General features: G+C 39.6%; 1 protein-coding gene across 3 annotated transcripts in view; it reads right to left on the bottom strand.

Moving 5' to 3' along the window:
• Window positions 1–20,118, bottom strand: part of BTBD7 (BTB domain containing 7) — a 71,112-nt gene that overhangs the window by 20,241 nt on the left and 30,753 nt on the right. For 2 of the 3 annotated variants that reach the window (XM_066272216.1, XM_066272218.1), the window contains exons 4-6: window positions 12,524–12,673; window positions 5,082–5,290; window positions 1,812–1,887 (exon numbers count right to left, since the gene is read on the bottom strand). In XM_066272216.1, coding sequence (XP_066128313.1) covers window positions 1,812–1,887; window positions 5,082–5,290; window positions 12,524–12,673 — 435 coding nt within the window. The remainder of the gene's footprint in view (window positions 1–1,811; window positions 1,888–5,081; window positions 5,291–12,523; window positions 12,674–20,118) is intronic. The other variant, XM_066272219.1, reaches the window with a different exon arrangement.

Here is a 20,118-nt window from a genome sequence, read left to right as displayed (position 1 = left end):
GAGGAAGGAGAGGGGGAGGGGTGGAGAAGCAGATGGGCGCCTCTCCTGTGTGCCCTGGCCGGGAATCGAACCCGGGATTTCCGCAGCCAGGCCGACGCTCTACCACTGAGCCAACCGGCCAGAGCCGGAAGCCACTTTTAAACCATGCGATCACTCCCAAAACCCTGTAAGAATGTGAAAAATATGGCACTAAACACACTGCGGAAGTACACATTTACAACATGAGAGCAGAAACAAGAAGGCAGAATATCAACCTGCTTTTCACCTTAAGCTGGGAACATCTGCATCACGGGACTCAAATTTTTTCGTTCTGCACATGTCTGAAATGCCCGTGAAAGTACCAAGAGTGCTGACTTGGGGACTGCAAACACGCGTCAGCAAGTAGGCAAATGTGCACACATACACTCTGCCAGTAAGGGGGCAGACTGTATACTGGCATTTCAAAAATGTTCTGAAATAATAACAGTAATTATTATATTCAAATATTCAAATCTGAGAATTGCTAAAGGCTTTTGCAAGCCACAGAAAATAAATTCAGAAATCAAATAGAAAGACTAGTTTGTTCCTTAGTATTTGGGTAGTGGTGTATTAAAGGGATATATAAAAAAGGTTTAAAAGCAGTACAGCTTAATACTTTTATATATTCAAAAATGTGGCAGAACAACTCTATAAATTTACTACTGAAAACCATTGAATTAAATACTTTAGATAGTTGAACTTTGTGGTATGTAAGCTATATCTAAATAAAGCTGTTGAGAAATGACAGGGAAGGAGAAATCTGTATTTAATTTTTCTAATTAAAGACTTTTGTGGCTCTGGCCAGTGGCTCAGTGGCTAGAATGCTGCCCAGGCGTATGGATGTCCTGGGCTTGATTCCCGGTCAGGGCACACAGGAGAAGCAACCAGCTGCTCCTCTCCCCTCCCCTCTCCTCCATCTACAGCCAGGGCTGGACTGGTTCGAGCGTGGCCCCAGGCACTGAGGATGCTCGATGGTCCGAGTGAGTCAGCCTTAGGCGCTAAAAAGAACTCAGTAAGGGAGCACTGGCCCCAGATGGGGTTGCCAGTGTGTCCCAGTCGGGGTGCATGTGGGAAGTCTGTCTTACTACCTCTACCTCCTCTCATTTAAAAATAAGATTTTCGTTTTGGGTTCATTATATAGAAATACAATATTCTATGAGAAAAGGAGTACAGGTGGTGGGCTAAGCCTAGATATAAATAAAAGAATCATAAGCTTCCAAAGTTGAAAGCCCACTTCCTAGCCATGATGTTTCCATCTTTTCTAAAGTATCCCCAGTTGGAGGCCACTCAAAATTATTATTTCTCCTTTACCTCCCACAAAATTTAAAAACAAACAGCAAATACACTCTTTGGGATAGTCATATATATTTTTTTAATTCAGGTAAAATTCTCAAAACATAACTCACCATTTTAAAGTGTAGAAATCAGTGGCTTTTAATACATTTACAATACAGTGCACCCATCACCAATAATTTCAGAACATCTTCATCAACAATATATACTGTAATAATTTAATCATGAAATGAAAATTTTCATTTTATTTCTATAAATCAGCCAACATTTAACACTAAACACACAGAAAGATAACATTAAAAGTATCCATTTAAAGTTGCAAAATATAATTTTTTTGGTATATTTATTTCTGACAAAGTATACCCTCTTCACTAAAGAATTCTGCCAACTGTAAAACTTTTTATTTTCATGAGGCAGTAATGGCTACTGTCAAGACGACATGTAGCCTCATGTCAGGAGGCTTTTGGGAAAAGCAGTGCAAGCTAATTTTCTGAGCTTACCTCTGTCTGCTATTCTTTTCATCAGCTGGTGCTCACCCCATTTAATCAGATATTTAAGGATATCTTGTTCACTTGCCTAGAATAAAAAATGGTTTATACTTATTTTGGTGAAATTAGGGAAATGGTTAATTTCATTAATGACTTCCCCTAGGTCATAAAGTAAATACAGGGTGCAACTTACCTACCGCATTTTATTCTTCACACTGTCTGAAATGTTCCAGTTAAGCTTGTAGTCAGTCAACAGCAAATACACAAGCCTGCACTACATGGGTTTTGTCCAGGAAGCTCACTCTTGGCTCCAACTAAATTTTTAATTATTTCCACCTTCATATATATATATATATATATATATATATATATATAGTTCTTTATACAGCTGCCTTAAATTATTTTTTGAGGGGGGAAGATGGAGAGAGATAAGTAAATAAAGGTCAAGTAGAGATGGGTACAGAGTGACTACTATCTCAGGCAGGAACAATGCCTAAGAGGTATTCTACTGATCGGTGACCACAACCCGTTAAATGCCAATGTGTCCCTCATTTCTTCATATTTTATCTAAAATCTTAAAACAAATATAGGCTGCTCTCCAAGGTTTTCACTTTCTAAATGAAGCACAAAGCTTCTAAAAATAACAATTTGAGAGAACTGACAAATCCTAATTCCCACAATGCACATAGTGTGGATAAGGACAGCAAAAAACAAGGTTACTAAACACAGGTCCTAAATAAATCAAATCTAACACAACATTCGTACCGCCATCAAAGCACAGATGCTAAGAGGACTACTTAACTCTTCACCGCATTTCTGACTGAGATGGAGGCATTTTATAACTTCCCTAGTACAACTATAAAAAAAAGGAAATGGAAAAAAAAAAAAAAGGAAATGGTTCAATGGATTTTTATATTTTCATAACATTAAAACTATTGTAGCCTGACCAGGCGGTGGCGCAGTGGATAGAGCGTCGGACTGGGATGCTGAGGACCCAGGTTTGAGACCCCGAGGTCGCCAGCTTGAGAAAAAAAAAAAAGCTCACCAGCTTGGACCCAAGGTCGCTGGCTTGAGCAAGGGGTTGCTCAGTCTGCTGAAGGCCCGTGGTCAAGGCACATATGAGAAAGCAATCGATGAACAACTAAGGTGTCGCAACGAAAAAAGCTGATGATTAGTGCTTCTCATCTCTCTCCGTTCCTGTCTGTCTGTCTCTATCTATATCTCTCTCTGACTCTCTGTCCCTGTAAGTAAATAAATAAATAAATTAATTAATTAATTAAAAAACCCAAAAAAACTATTGTATAATTCTCAGCATAAAATTCAAACAAGCAATACAAAAGATAATTAAGCTTGAACAAACCTTAGCTGGAAATATTTCTGCAATATTTTAAATCTACTGTTAGTTTTAATTACTAGATTAGATGGATATCTTTATTATATACGGCTTAAGTGTCTGTCGCAGATAGCTTATTGGTTGCTTGCGTAACTGTACTAGCCAATGGGGTGAAGTTGCCACGGCTGAACGCAAATTGAGCGGGTCAGGGGGAAGATGAACATTTGTTTGCATTGGCAATCATCTGCTTTTGAAACAATTTAAGGCTGAACGCAAATTGAGCGTGTCAGGGGGAAGGTGAACATTTGTTTGCATTGGCAATCATCTGTTTTACATAAAAACTACGTCTTAACGTAATTTCTTTTAAGAATGCCTCCTAGAAAATACAGCACTGGAGAGGAGAGAAAAGGAGCTAAAGCTGCACAAAAACGGCTTTCTCGACAAAAAGAAACCACTGAGCAGAGAAAGACAAGGCTTGCTTCAGTCGCAGAGCAAATGCGTCTTTCTCGGCAAAATGAGACTGATGAGTGTCCTAAAAATTCTGATGTAGACAAACTAAATGATGATGTCTTAAATATCATAGAAGGGAACGACACGACATATTTAAGTGTTGATTCCGTTGTAGCTGATAATAAAGCGAGTGCCAACAACTTTCCAACGGAATTTTAAAATAGTCTGTCGCCTTCTGGCATGCCACCTCACAAATTGAGGTTAAAGATTGGAGCAATTATTATGCTGTTAAGAAATCTTAACACCAGAAGGGGTCTTTGCAATGGTACAAGACTAGAGGTTCTCCAATTGAAAAATAATGTCATAATAGCTAAGTCTTTGACTGGTCCTCTAAAGGTGAAATACATGTCATTCCAAGAATTGATTTGGCTCCATCTCAAACAAGGTTGCTGTTTCAATTGAGACGTAGACAATTTCCTGTAAAACTTGCCTTTGCTATGACCATCAATAAGTCTCAGGGCCAAACACTTAAGCGTGTTGGCATTTTTTTTACCTGAGCCTGCATTTGGACACGGTCAACTTTATGTTGCCTGTTCAAGAGTTCGTGAAAGAACGGACGTAAAATTAAAAATAATTGATGGTCCTCTGCAAGGCAAGCTTAAAAATGATGGAAAAATCTACACAAGAAAGTTGTGTACAAAGAGATCTTTGACATGTGAATTAACATTTTATTATTTAAATCACCTTTATTTATTGAGCTAGCAGTGGCTCCTAAGAAATGTACCGCTAGTGGTTTCCTTCATTGCACTCTACTTTAAGCAATTAAGCAAGTAGAAGGGGGAAACAACCTGGGGCAGAAAGCAAACGGGCGTCCTTGCCGCCTGCCCTGGGTAATTCAGTTTGAATTAGCAGACACCTTTGCACAAATCATTTTAATTACAATTTATAATATCTAGAACAGCGGTCATTTCGTATGACCGCTGGGCTTTCTAGTACAATATAAGTAAAAAATACAGAATTTGCTACAAACTGCTTCTGATGAAAAACAAGTAGTTGAAAACATCATTATACTTTGGTAGCATTCATATACAGAGTTCTTGTGAACATCTGAGTAGATAAGAAATTATTATTTTTACTTTGTGCAGCTTAAGCTATTGTCTACAGTCTAAGTATCTAGCCCTCCACCAAAAATAAGAAACTGGTATAGTGAATCTACTATTACTGGAAGCCAAGAAAATCACTGTTGGGATGTGCTTCTAATCCTGCTTACTGCCTCTACCCCTTCGGTGTGGCTGGTCAGGCCCAGGACGGTTCACAATGTTGAGTCACAGCAGCAGACTGCATGAAGGACCAGGGAGCTCAGAGGCTTTGCTGTACAAATGGGAAGACGGTGTTCCTGGGTGGGCCGGTCTCCCTGGACGGGAGAACTACAGAGGACAGATGGGTTTCTTGGTGCACATATGAACAACAGTGAATCTGAGCGGTGTATAAATGATTACCTGTAGGTAGTCAGACTGGATAGCAGTAAGCAGATGGTCTTTGCTGAGTTCATAGAAAACATCCGAAGTCATGACCTGGGAAAATTCCTCACAGAGGAAATGTAAAGCTTGTCGGTGCACCCACTGAGAGCCATACGGATGAGAGCTCCACTTGAGGATGGTAATTAAGGTATCTAATGAGATGCTCTCAGCAATGATATCCTCACAGCCTAAAAGAGAAGGCAAATACTTCTTGAGATTAATCATAAATATTTCTTATTGAACATTAGTGTGTTAGACACTATACTTAAAAGTAGTAATATGTAGTAAAAAAGAACAAGGAGATAAATAAAATCTCATGAAAATCAGCAAGACTTGGTGGGATGGGGTACTATAAGTAGCAACAGATTGTGACTTCTATAGGAAATCTGCTGCTCCATAAAGACAGACCCACAGAAAAAAGAAGGCAGGGGAATCCTCACAGTTAAGAAAATAAGTCTCTACGTGAAAATCCCACAATTTGAATAAGACACTCTAGTGGAAGGCACTGGGCCACAGGGGAAAGAAGAGTCGGCAGAGATGACAGAGTGTGGGACCTGGCCAGAGGAAGGACAGGTATGACGCGTGACTGAAACGAGAAGCACACTCGCAAGGACAGGTAGGCTACCCTCTATGAACTATGAGGACATCTGCTCTTTGTATCGTTCTAATAAAAAACAACGGCTTGTATTTTGATAGTTTAATCCCTCAGAATATAAAGAAGTTTTATGTTCATCTGGGATTTAAAGAGAAATACTGGTTTAAGTGAAAAGGACCGGGATCTGGAGCAAGTGACACAGCCCTTTAAGAGCGCAAAGAAAATCTAAGGCTAGTTGGCTGTTTTCCTTAGGTAAGGTCATTTCTAAATACACTGCTCACAAAAATTAGGGGATATTTTATTGCTTCATATTCATTTTGAAATACCCCCTAATTTTTGTGAGCAGTATATAAATGGTTAAAGCTAGACAGAAATTTTACATAACTAAGTTAACTAAAAAGTAAAAAAGGACTCTGTTAATGTGGCGGGGGAAAAAGAGATGTTTATACCACCACCAACAGAAATGTGGCTAAACAGGCTGCTCTCTAATGAGCTCAGCACTTTAAGAGATAGCCAAAAGAAAGGACATCAACGTACTCCAAGGACTTCCAAAGCTCAAAATTACTGTGAACCCCAAAAGGTGAAAAGAGAAAGGTAATGAATCCCCTTTTCAGGTGACAGATCATTAGTAGCTGATATAAAGTCTGCAAAAGCAATGCTTCATTATTCCCTTTCCTGGTACGGCACTAGATAGGGAGAATATTAGAAAGAATGTGTAACCCAGTTTCTGCAGAACATTTAACCAAACACTCCCTGCTTTCTCTAGACTGCCAGCTGCACAAAACCAGACTGCTGTCTTCACTGTATCTCTAGCACCTTCTTGTTAACAGTAGGGGCTAAATAAGAATGTGTTGAGTGTACAAACAAGATCTTAGCAGCTACGATAAAAAGATGTAGATAAATGTCAGAACAATGGCGATCAGAACCAACTGTAAGCAGCTCTGATCATGGTAACTTGGAGCCTGTTGTGATGTTTGCCAGGAACCTGAATGAAAACGTGAAAATCTGCTGCAAAGTTTCCAGGGGCCTAAAACTGGGAGACACAGTTAACAACACACTGGGTCACATGATAATGGTTGGCTAAAATGACAGGTCAAAATGAAGATGAAATATAGCTAGGAAAATCAGAAAGCTTTATATTTAAAGAATATCAACTGCACAGTAGGTGACAGAAAGAGAGCTTAACTACCACCTATGTAAAACTAATATCTGGGTATTTATATGTGAATAGATGTAAAATGTAACATGGCTGCTACAAAGCTGAAGCAATCTCTGGCTTTTAAGACACAAGCACAGAGTCCTAATCAAAGGGATAATGTTGCACTGCTCTCTTCCGGGGGTTATGCTCTGTACTGGACCCTGTGTATAAAGATGGTGCACTGACAAACTCTAGAATCCTCAGAGAAGAAAGTTTACGACCTGGGAGAAAAAAGCCAAGCAAGATTACATGGTTCATGTCTCTGAGGAGAAACTAGAAGTATCTTCATGAGGCAAAGGAGAAAGGACTGACTTCTCTGTTGTTCCTAGGGAAGGTTCTGGGAGACAAAGAAATGTTAAAAGGAGGATTTTGACTTAATATTAAGAAATAGTTCTAACTTCAAGCTTCTAACAATTAGAATTGCTCTCCTCTAATCCCTTCAAAAACAGGATATACTTCTAGAAAAATGTAGGAGCAAAAGCTGGCTCATCACATTAGAAAGAGAGGACAAGGAGCCTCACTTGTGGTGGCACAGTGAGTGGTATTGACCTGGGACACTGAGGTCCCAGGGTCGGAACCCCAAGGTTGCCAGCTTAAGTGTGGGCTCATCTGGTGTGAGCGCAGGCTCGCCAGCCTGAGCGTGTGATCACCGGCTTGAGCAAGGGGTTACTACAGCACCCCAGTCAAGGCACATAGGAGAAGCAATCAATCAATGAACAACTAAAGTGCCACAACTACAAGTTGATGTTTCTCATCTCTCTCCTTACTCATCTCTCTCTTAAAAAAAAAGAAAAGAAATAGTGGACAAAGAACCCCTACACTGGATATGGAACTAAGGTCAGATGGCATTTAAGCTGCTTCCATCACAAAGTCATTTTCAGAAAAACGTTAACAGAGTATACATAAGAGTACTTTAATCTTTTTTTCTTTTAGTGAGAGGACGGGAGATAGTGAGACAGACTTCTATTTGCACCCTCGACTGGGATCCACCCAGCAATGCCTGCAGACAGGATCAATGCTTGAATCAACTGAGCTATCCTTAGCACCCAGGGCTGATGCTTGAACCAACCGAGCCACTGGCTGCGGGAGGAGAGGAAAAGAAGGGGGAGAGAAGCAGATGGTTGCTTCTCCTGTGTGCCCTGACTGGGAATCGGACCTGGGACATCCGTATGTCAGTCAGGCTAATGCTTTATCCACTGAGCAACCAGCCAGGGCTAAGAGTACTTTAATCTAAAGATTAAAATTTAACTTAAACATTAAGATGAAAAAATTAAGTTGAAACCCTTAAAAAGAACACTGAGACCACCACAATGAAATCTGCATATAAACACCAACCAAAGACAAATATGCACTGATGAGATGTGCGGAAATGTGGAAAAGTTCTGAAGAGTCCCCGTGCTTTTATGGTGAGGCTTGAATGCCAAGCTGAGGCACAGACCTCTCCCCGTAGCCAGTGGAGGACTTCTGTCCAGCTTGTTTTAAAGTAGGCATTGCACTGGACTAGAGTTGAGTGTGATCTAATAGAAAAGACAATATGATAGATGTTTCTAAATGAAAGCAAGGGAGATTACAGAAAAAAAATGGTTATTTAAAAGGACTGTATCACAATCCTACTAAACCAGAACACTGGCAAAGGTAAAGAAAGAAAATTAATAATAACAGATTATTTAAATTTGCGGTGTACAAAGAAATGAGACATGGTAAGAAAAAATGGGCTCTGAAATCAGACAGATTAGACTCAAAATCCCACTTTGACCACTTAGCTGCAAAGTCACTTTGGGCAATCATTTAACCTCTCTGAGCCTGAAATGTTGTCATTTGTTAAATTGGGATTAAACTCTAACACAGAGTTGTTATGAGGTTGAAACGGGACTTTACTCTTGACATCTTTTGTTTGTGTCAACATTCCGGAGTACCTACTTGCTAAACTATGCCTACAGCCTTTCCTGCTCTCTCCCAGGAGATGGCATCATCTCCATGCACCTACCTCCCACTGCTTCCTTACCACGGACTGGCAAGCCCCCAGCTCCAGTCCAGGGCTCTCTCCCGACTCCCACTCTCCTTAGACTTTCCCCTGGAGAGTTCCACATGGATATTCTGCAGACATCTAAAGTTCAAGTCATTCACTTCTTCTGAGAAATCCAGTTCCCTGTTTTTAATCCCTGTTTTAAAGAAGGATATCTAATTTCCTCAGTCGCCAAGACCAGAACCTTGAGTACTATTATTATTGATTCTTTCTCCTGAGACCCAGGTCCAAGTGACCTTCAACTGTGGATCCCTATATTCCTTTTTAAGACCATTTCTTACACTGAAATTGGATAATTGGATTGCTGTCCTATAGCACTCATGACACTTAACTGGAAATGGATTAAGAACTTAAATGCAAGACCTGAAACTGTAAAATTCATAGGAGAAAACTAAAAAAAAAAAAAAAAAAAAGATTCTGGTCATTGGTCTTGGCAATGACTTTTTGGATATGACACTAAAAGCAAAAATCAACCAATGGGACATCAAACTGAAAAACCTTCTGTACAGAAAGAAACAGCAAATGAAAGGCAACTTACAGAAAATATTTGCAAACCATGTATCTGAAAAATGTTAATATCCAAATATAAAAGAAACTGATACAACTCAATAGCAAACAATCTGATTAAAATATGGGCAGAAGACTTGAAAAGATAGTTTCCCCAAAGACTTACAAATGGCCAAAAAGTACACGAAAAGGCATTTAACATCACTATGTGTCAGGGAAGCGTAACTCAAAACTACAATGAGAGATATCATCTCACCTGTTAGTATGGCTATTATAAGAAAACAACAAAGTGTTGATGAGGATGTGGAGAAAAGGGACTGTTGTGCACTGTTAGTGAAAATGTAAATCAATACAGCTACTACAGAAAACAGTATGGACGTTCCCAAAAAATTAAAAATAGAACTACAGTCTGACCTATGGTTGCGCAGTGGATAAAGTATTGACATGGAACGCTCGGGTCGCTGGTTCAAAACCCTGGGCTGGCCTCGTCAAGGCACATTAAGAAGCAAGGCACATACTAGGAGTTGATGCTTCCCATTTCTCCTACCCTCCCCCTCTCAAATCAATTTTAAAAAAAGAACTACATATGAATTAGCAATCTCTCTTCCAGCTATGCATCTATCTGAAGATGATGAAAACACTTCCTCCTAGAGCTATCTGCACTTCCATTTTCATCTCAGCATTATTCACAATAGCCAAATGGGGGGAAACCAGATTCAAATCTTGGCCTTAACTCTTTCTAGATGTAATCATAGGTAACAACCTTTTCAAGCCTTAGTTTATTGGTCAAATGGCGATAATATTTGAACCTACCATGATGAATAATGTGAGTGAAGTGCTTAACCCAGTGCCTGTCAAAACACAGGAGCTCAAAAATTTCTACCAAACAAGTGAATACAGTAAGAAACTTTAAAAAAAGTAATTCGTGATGTGTATTTATAGATTTCATCTGGTTGAAGAAATTATGTATTTAAAAAACCGCACTATTTCTTATGGCCTTTGCTGCAGCCAGAGATCTTCCAGAAAAGGCAAATGAATGAGGTCCCATGTCCTGCTGTGCTCAGGATAAAGCCAAACACATATCTCAGCCCGGTGTAGCAAGTTCTGTATTCCACAGCCCTGCCTGCCTCTACAGTCACTTCTTGGCACTCCTCTCTCACCTCCAAAACCTCTGTCCCAACCAAACACACCTTGCTCTCATGTATCTCTAGGTCTTTGTAACTCCATTCCCTTGGCCTCAAGTGCTCCCCTTACCTACAATCTTTGTTTACTCAACCCCGAGTCATTTTCCAGGTCTCAGCCTCTCTGGAAAGTGCCTGATACTGCCCCCTTCCCTGACTTCCTGCACCGAGGTTGGGGGTTCCTCCTCTTTCTACGCTCTCCTACCATCCGGTGCTTTGCTCCATCAGGGCGCTCACACTGTAACTGCCTACTGGTACTACTAGACTATCATGTTCATTACTTTCATCTCAGGGCCTGGCACACGGAAAGAGCTGATATAATTAGTGTTTAATTCTATTCCAATGGTCCATTTGAATTGACAGGCTATATTTCACTCCTCCCCATCACAATATATTTTCCTTTATTTGCTTGAAAACTCAGACAAGTGCTATTCTCTCAGGTTTACAGACCTATTACAACGATCAGAATTACAACACTGTATTCATCCACTTCTATTTAACTCAATACCTCTAAAAACTTGACATCAAAATGTAGTTTAGGAGTGTGGTTCATACCATTGAAGACTTTAAATACAGTATTTTCATTGTTTATACTTCAAAAACTATCAATCTAGGATTCAAGATGAGGTATAATAATAACAAAGAAACTAAGAACACAATTTAGCTTAGAAGATATTCTGAACCTCTTAGACACAAGCTCTGATATCAGGTTTAGAAAACCCACACGATACCCATGTACTTCCTAGAAATATTTTAGTGAATCAGTGTCAAAATTTAGTAATGTGAATGAAAAATTTGATTAGGAAGAAACACTGACAGTAGAAATGTAAATTTAAAACCAATCTACTTTGAAACAGGCCTAACTGTATTATGGCTAAAGAGAAATGACATGACATGTAAAGCATTTATCCTAAGTTTTATAGAATGTCAACACTAATATGAGGTATATCAAAATGTTTTAGGAAAGTGCCAAAACAGAGCTCAAAATAGTATTTATACCAAAGTCATCCCCTTCATGGAGATGTAGGTATTAAGGCTAGCCCATACTAATTTATAGAAACTGATAATTCCTTTTCATCAAAATATATGAAAAAATCGTTTGAGGCAAGGAACTTTCTACACAGCTTATGTTCACTGCTTTAGCAGTTCCATAAATACACTCCAGACTAAGATCCAGTCTTTAGAGATATTATAAAGATATAATTGGTTGTGGCCCTGGCTAGATAGCTTGGGCGGTTAGTGCATCGCCCTGAAGCTCAAAGATGGCAGGTTCAATCTCCAGTCAGCGCACATACAGGAACAGCTCAATGTTCCTGTCTCTCTCTCTCTCTCTCCCTTCATCTCTTGCTGAAATCAATAAATAAAAATTAAAAAAAATATTTTTTAAAAGATACAATCTGTTAGCATTGAAGATGAGACTGAAGGGATCTTAAACACAAACACTTTTTGTATTATCTGAATATCCAACCATCTGCCTATCCCATATAATTTTTTTAAATGCAGTTATTAAAATAAAGTAACTGTATATATACTGACATAATTTTTCCAGAGCTCATTAAGTATGAAAAAGAGCAACACAAAATGTGTCTAGTGTGGTGCTCTTTATACAACAGAACAGGATGTGCACATGAAACACACACACACACACACACACACACACACACACACACACACACGGTTCCCACTATAAAGGTCTGTAAGGAAATGTAGACTGTTCATAGGATTTGGGGAAAGGAGTAGTAGTGATGAAAAGAAGGCTGAGGCTGTGTTTTCCTACCATTCCCCTTTTCAACTATGCACATGAATTGCTTTTGAAATAAATTCACCCAAATTTAAAGTTGCTATGGGAGACGGCTTATTTATGAACGCTACCAACTATACTACCTAAAGTCTTTTAAAGTGTAAAGTACATACACAGGAAACTCAGCCACAAAGTGTAAATCCTTGTTTTGCCCTGGCAGGATAGCTCAGTTGGTTTCAGCGTCACCCCGATACACAAAGGTTGATGGTCCGATCCCAGGTCAGGGCAAATATAGACACAGACTGATGTTTTTGTGTGTGTCTCTGAAACCAAATCAAAAATAGTTTTTAAGTTCTTGTTTTGAAGTCCATCTTTTTAAAAAATATATATTTTATTTATTGATTTTTTTTAGAGAGAGGGAAGAGAGAAAGGAGGTGAGGAGGCAAGAAGCATCAATTCACAGTCATCGCTTCTTATATGTGCCTTGACAGGGTAAGCCCAGGGTTTCAAACTGGAGACCTCAGCGTTCCAGGTTGACACTCTAGCCACAGCGCCACCACAGGTCAGGCTAAAGTTCATCTTTTGAATATCAGAAGTCACTCCGGAGAAGTAACATTAGTTACCACATAGGTTATTGTAAAGATTAAGTGAGGTATTCCACAAAAAGAGTGTCTTGCACACAGCAATAGCTAAATACTACTACTAATGTATCTAAATTCTTTTTTTTTTTTAAGTGAGAAGAGGGAAGACAGAGAGAGAGACTCCTGCATGCACCCCAACCAGAATTCATCTCGTAGCCCCATGTAGGACCAACATTTGAATCAAATGAGCTATCCCCAGTGCCTGAGGCTGTGCTCGGGCCAACTGAGCTAACCTCAGCACCTGAGGCCAACGATAAAACCAACAGAGCCACTGACTGTGAAGAGAAGAGAGAGAAGGGGGAGATGGAGGGGAAAAGCAGATGGTCGCTTCTCAAGTGCGCCCTGACAGGGAATCTAACCCATGAGTCTGCACACCGGGCCGATGCTCTACCCATGAGCCAACTGGCGGGGCTCTAAATTCTTAACCTAGTTTCTTCCAGCTCTGGCCAGATAGCTCGGCTGGTTAGAGCATTGCCCAGAAGTGTAGAGGTTGCCGGTTTGGTTCCCAGTTGGGGCACATGCAGGAAAAGACCTAGGTTCCTGTCTCTCTCTTTCTCTCTCCCTTCCCCTCTTGCTAAAATCAAAGAAATACGAGTTTCTTCCAGCCACCTCCAAAACCCAAAGTAGACAGAATGCTTGTGTCTGGACAGAGTCTTACTTTGGATATTTTAGGAGATAAGTGCAATATCAGATTTTGAGGCAAAACCCTTATATAAGGTCTACTGGAAAGTTCTGTTTTTGGAATAAAACAAAATACAAATTTTTCTTACCGTCAATAAACTTTATTAAATAATATAACTGCCATTATTATTAATGATTTCTTGCCAGCATGAGGGCAATTTGTATATCCCATTTTTGAAAAATGTTTTATCTTTTGATGCGAAAAATTGAACCAGTGCTTGTTTGATATCTTCTTCATTTTTTAATTTTTTGCCCTTCAAAAAATTTTGTAAGGACAAAAACAAGTGATAGTTGGAGGGTGCCAAGTCCGAGGAATATGGTGGATGTGACAGACATGCTTCTGTAGCATTTCTTCCTTGCTGAAATTCGTAAAAATTACGATGGCGTAAATGAGCTTTATCAGTAGCCATGGGTACACTATCGCTTCACACATAAGACTAACGTGAATCAACTTTGTTTTAGTTAATTTGCTACGTCAGTATGTATACATTAAGTGATAAAAATAGAGAGGCACACATGCGCCAAATAAACGTGCTTACGTGTGGAAACTTGTGACAGAAACGGACAGAACTTTCCGGTAGACCTTATATATCTCTCAATACTGAATCTGGAAAGCGTGGATATCTGTGCAATGCGGAGGATCTTCCCTCCATCACTTCCCTCCCCAGCCACTAACGCCCTCCCCCCAATCCAAATACACTAAGTAAACTGCATTTTGGCTTGCATAGGTTTCGTACTTCTTGGCGATGAAAGGTAAAAGAGTACTCACAATATGACTATGGTAGAGTCAGAAAAAATAAGTTGAGGCTTTAGGAAAAGGCAACAATTAGGCCACTAGTCAGTGTTTCTAAGAGAAAAGGGACCACAACTGAGTCAAATTGGGAGTTTAGCTCAAACAGCCCACCCCCATGGGAAAGCTCTGTGGACCACTTTTTAGGGCTTTGTTTTGCCATCTAAGATTCAATGTTCCCTGAAATTATAATCATATGTACAATTGTTTTTAAAAAGTCTGAATCTGGTAATATTTTTGGAAATAATATTTTTGGAAACTTGGAACCATGTTTTCAAATGATATTTATTCTTATCTTTAGAAATTTTCTACTAAGGAGTTAACGAAATTCAGTTTTTAAAACATTAAGACCGTTCCAAATATAAGCTTGCATTTCTTTTTAAGTTTTAATTTATTGTGTTGACATGGTTTCACGTGTCCCACTCAATATATCGCCCCCCACACTATGCCCCCCCATGCTCCTTGCAAGGCCTCCTTCTATTCCAATTTGCTCCCCCCCCCCGCACCGCCACCCTTTCCCTCTGGAAATCACTACCCTGTTATCTGTATCTATGAGTTATGTATATATAATTTGGCTAATTCCTTCTCCCTCTTTGATCTCATCCCCTTTCCCCTTCCCTCTGACAGCTGCCCATCTGTTCCCTGTGACCCAGCCTCTGTTTCTATTTTGTTCCTAAATTTATTGTGTTTATTAGATTCCACATATAAGTGAGATCATATGATATTTGTCTTTCTCTGTCTGGCTTATTTCACTTAGCATAATAATCTCCAGGTCCAACTATGCCGCTGCAAAAGGTAAGATTTCTTTTTTCATGGCCATGTAATATTCCATTGTATAACTCGTACCACAGCTTTTTTATCCACTCGTCCACTAACAGACACTTGGGCTGTTTCCAGATCTTGGCTATTGTAAACATGCTGCATATCTTCCTTTTAGTTAGTGTTTTGGGATTCTTAGGATATATTCCTAGAAGTGGGATGTAAGCCTGCATTCCTTTGAAGAAGAAGAAATGAGCTCAAGCTGAGAAAGCCAAGCAGAATTTATATGATTAGCAAGTGGTAGAGCCAGGACTGGAACACAGAATCCTACAGTTCATATTTATAAAACCCACTAAATTTGGGCACTGTTATTGATCTCCAAGCTTCATGGGGTTGGGAAGGGAAATGAAACAACGTATGTGAAGTGCCTAAAATGAAGTTAGGTACACAGTAGCATTCAAAAACTGATCAATTCTCTTCTCCCTGGTATTGCATCTTGCTAACCCCCCAATTTTTTTTTTAAGATCTTGAAAGAATTACGTTTTATTTTAGGTCTACTGACATCAAGTTTTGATCAACTGATACAATTAACTATTGTTTTACTGTGAAAATCATACATAAACACTGATGCATGCAAAGTGCAGCAAAAAACAGGTATCTTAATGATTCAAGACAAAGTGTGACTTCAAAAATTTACAAGCCTTTCTTTATTTCAGAACATATTGCACTGGGCAGCATCACTGGAGATGTTACCTACTATCTTCATGATGACTACAGTTCAATGCATTCCTTAAGCAAGTACAGTCCTACTATGCTGTTAGAAGCTTTGTATTCATAGCCATACTGACCCAAGTATAGCATTTCTTCTTTCATTTGGTTGTATTAATACCTGTCACGTTCAAATTAATTTCTCAGGACTTGACCATAATAAACACAATAATTGGGCTGGGAAAAAAAAAGAGCAGAAGAAGTCTTCCTCTATTTCATCATTTCCCTCCATTTTCTATCCTTAGAATTTCAGTATCACAGAGAAAAGGTTTTGCTTATTGTTGAGAAAAGGTTTCTAGTTAAAAAAAAAAAAAGAAGACATTTGATAGACTCAAACTTTAAATGAACTGTATCTATTTAGAAATAACACTTCTTGCTATGGCTACAAGTGCCTAATAAATATTTACATTTACAAAATCATGTAATGAGCCATAATATTAATTTACACTCATTGTCTGTTAAATTTTCAAAGAATGGTGAATAAATACTCTCACCTCAACAGACAAGAAACAAACAATGACAACCCTTTACAATTTTATTTTTTTAAATAAATTAAACAGGAGAAAAAAGGAAGTAAAATATGCCTAATTTAGAATAAGAATTTCCAAGTTAGCCTGACCGGGCAGTGGCACAGTGGATAGAGCGTTGGACTGGGATGCCGAGGACCCATATTCGAGACCCTGAGGTCGCCAGCTTGAGCGCGGGCTCATCTGGTTTGAGCAAAAGCTCACCAGCTCGGACCCAAGGTCACTGGCTCGAGCAAGGGGTTACTCGGTCAGCTGAAGGCCCGCAGTCAAGGCACATATGAGAAGGCAATCAATGAACAACTAAGGTGTCGCAATGCGCAACGAAAAACTAATGATTGATGCTTCTCATCTCACTCCATTCCTATCTGTCTGTCCCTGTCTATCCCTCTCTTTGACTCTCTCTCTCGGAAAAAAAAAAATTTTTTTTCAAGTTACTTAAACATTTTAAATTATGTATAAATACATCTTTATTACTAAAATTTTAGATAATTAGATTTTTTCCCTTTCTTTTGTTTTTTGTTTTTCTGAGAGAGACAGGAAACAGTGAGCTGTTCCTGTATGTGCCCTCAACGGGGTTCGAACCGGCAAACTCTGCGCTTTGGGAAAACATTCCAATAATTAGTTTTTAAATCTAAATTATAAATTAGTGCAAAAGGATTACCCTTAAACTTTCTTGGATTCAAAGATTAATAGCTTTGACTGGTTTCAATGTGTATTTTAAATCCACTGGTATTCTATTTCTTATCAATGGATCAACAAAGAGTTGATGAGAACTTTAAATTAAAACGGATAATGATAGATTTACACACCATTTAGATAACATCTAAACTTAGTTCTATAAATAACGCTTCATATTTATCTCTTAGATTGAGGTGCAGTATTTTCATTTTATTTGCAACTTCTAGGATTAAATACATTATATTTCCCCCTTTTTAAAAAGAAGTTACTTGGTTTTCATAGGTATTTAAGATAATTCAAAATATGCCACTGATAAGAACAAAGCACTGCATTAGGTTCCTAGGGTGATTCCAACATGCCCGAGACTTTCATCCTGTCTTTGGGGAGTATAAAATATACTGGGTGAGAGAGGGCATGAGATGGGTACACAGGTAACTCGGAAGCAAATTAGAGGATGTAAAAACCTAAAAATAAATTACTTAATAAGTAAGTGTTTCAGAAGTTTGGAGGAAGAGGAAAAGACTTTAATTTGGAGTGCCTAAGACAACACAGGGAAGTTGGATGTAAGTTTGGCCTTACAGGGTAGGGTGGGGTTTGGATATTTAGTGTGATCAAAGGTGAGGATATTCCAGGACAGAAGAAAAGTGTGAGCAGGGGGTCAGAGGAGGAGCGTTTGTAGTCTAGATGAAACATGGTTCAAGTTTTAAAATAAACCATGCAATTAAATATTACAACTTACAACTCTAATCATAATTTTGAGTAAAAATATTAAGTATTAAATTTCATTATTCAAGATGTACAACTTGAGAGTCATTTGAACTGCCATTCCTGAAGCTGAGAATAATCCTTCATCTCTCTTGCATGTTTAACTGACATTTAAATTAATGACTGGTCTGTTAATAACTGTCTTTAACTTCGCTCCCTTCACGAGGATATACGGTCAGAATCATTTACTGAAGAAGAAACAATCACAAAAGTAAGATGAACCACCATCTCAAAGAACTGAGACACAAGGAAGGTGCCAACAAGGGGACAATGGAGAGGCTGGGAAGACTGAGAAATGGATTAGAGAAAGAGGACAATTAGTCTGCTATTTGTTTCAACTCCCACACTCTTGGAATCTGATCAAGTTGCTCAGGGAAAAAAATAGGTCACTGCTTTCAGTTGTTTCCATTAGATTTTTGTTTTGTTTTGTTTTGCATTTTTCCGAAGCTGGAAACGGGGAGGCAGTCAGACAGACTCCTGCATGCGCCTGACCGGGATCCACCTGGCATGCCCACCAGGGGGCGATGCTCTGCCCCTCTGGGGCGTCACTATGTTGTATCCAGAGCCATCCTAGTGCCTGAGGCAGAGGCCACAGAGCCATCCTCAGCACCCGGGCCATCTTTGCTCCAATGGAGCCTCGGCTGCAGGAGGGGAAGAGGGAGACAGAGAGGAAGGAGAGGGGGAGGGGTGGAGAAGCAGATGGGCGCTTCTCCTGTGTGCCCTGGCCGGGAATCGAACCCAGGACTCCTGCACACTAGGCTGACGCTTTACCACTGAGCCAACCGGCCAGGGCCTCCATTAGATTTTTAATTCAATAAAATATAATCACATGCACTATGACTAAAAATATGGGCAATGCATTACAGAGTCCATTTTGGAACTAAAGTTATAAATTTCATATTCCAAAGATCGAAAAATACTTTTAAGATGAAAAAATAAAATCTCCAGTTTAAAAATCTCCAGTTCTCTTAAGAGTGAATTAAAATAAATTTTTTTCCAGAGGTGGGGGGAAGGAGGGAGGGAAAAGGAGAGATGGAGGAGGGGAAGAGAGAGGAGAGGAAAAGAGGAGGGAAGGGGGGAAGGGAGGTGGGAAGAGGGGGAAGAAAAGGAGGGAGAAGGAGGGGTGGAAGAGGAGGAAAGGGGGAAAGGGGGGGAAAGGAGGAGAGAAAAAGGAGGGAAGAGGGGGAAAGGAGAGGGAGGAAAGGAGAAAGAAGCATCAACTCGTCCCACTTAGTTGTTCCACTTAGTTGTGCACTTACTGCTTCTACTTGCCCTGACCAGGGATCGAATCTGTGACCTTGGTGTGCAGGGATGATTGAGCTACCCGGACAAGGCCAGGAGTGTATTTTTACTCAAAAAATTATAAATCCACGGTATATACTCACATTTCAGAGCTGTTTACTCAGTGTATATGCTAAGGTCATTATAAAAACTCAGTGATCAAACAACTGATGCTTCATTTGAAGGCTCTTCCAATCTAGTCATCTATTTTGGAATTTTATACACTAGTCTTTTTAATCTCCGTACTGTTATCAACCAGGCTGCTAAGCTGCAACAACCACAGAAAACAACTCTAGTTGGCTTAAACAGAAAAGAAATTTATCTGAAAGGATACTGTTAGTCCAGAGTTGCTGGGAAAGCCGGAGACCAGGCTCAGAAAACAAACAAGAGCAAAGGAAGGCTGCAGAGCAAGAATGATGTCACAGAAGCAGCCCAGTGAGTCCCTGTGCTGCCCTGGGACCCCGGGGCAGGGACCCCGGCCACTGCAACTCCTGCTCTAGGCCTGGACAGGGAATGCCATCATTGGCACCGCTGCCTCTGACTTTTTTTCTACTAGATGCTGCTGCCCCTCACTTTACAGAAAAAATGCTCTCTAGTCCCTACTTTCAGCTACAGATTCAAAAAGTCTAAGGTCATATGCTTAATCCACAGAAGGCTGACAAAGCAAGTATCTGACCTTTAGATCTTTAAACTAGGTCAGGGGTAGTCAACCTTTTTATACCTACTGCCCACTTTTGTATTTGTTAGTAGTAAATTTTTCTAACCGCCCACTGGTTCCACAGTAATGGTGATTTATAAAGTAGGGAAGTAACTTTACTTTATAAAATTTACAAAGCAGAGTTACAGCAAGTTAAAGCATATAATAATAATTACTTACC

The sequence above is a fragment of the Saccopteryx bilineata genome, chromosome 4 (genome assembly GCF_036850765.1).
Source record: "Saccopteryx bilineata isolate mSacBil1 chromosome 4, mSacBil1_pri_phased_curated, whole genome shotgun sequence".
Classification (NCBI taxonomy): Eukaryota; Metazoa; Chordata; class Mammalia; order Chiroptera; family Emballonuridae; genus Saccopteryx; species Saccopteryx bilineata.
Note: the sequence above shows the minus strand (reverse complement) of the source record. Positions and strands in the feature narration are given on the sequence as shown.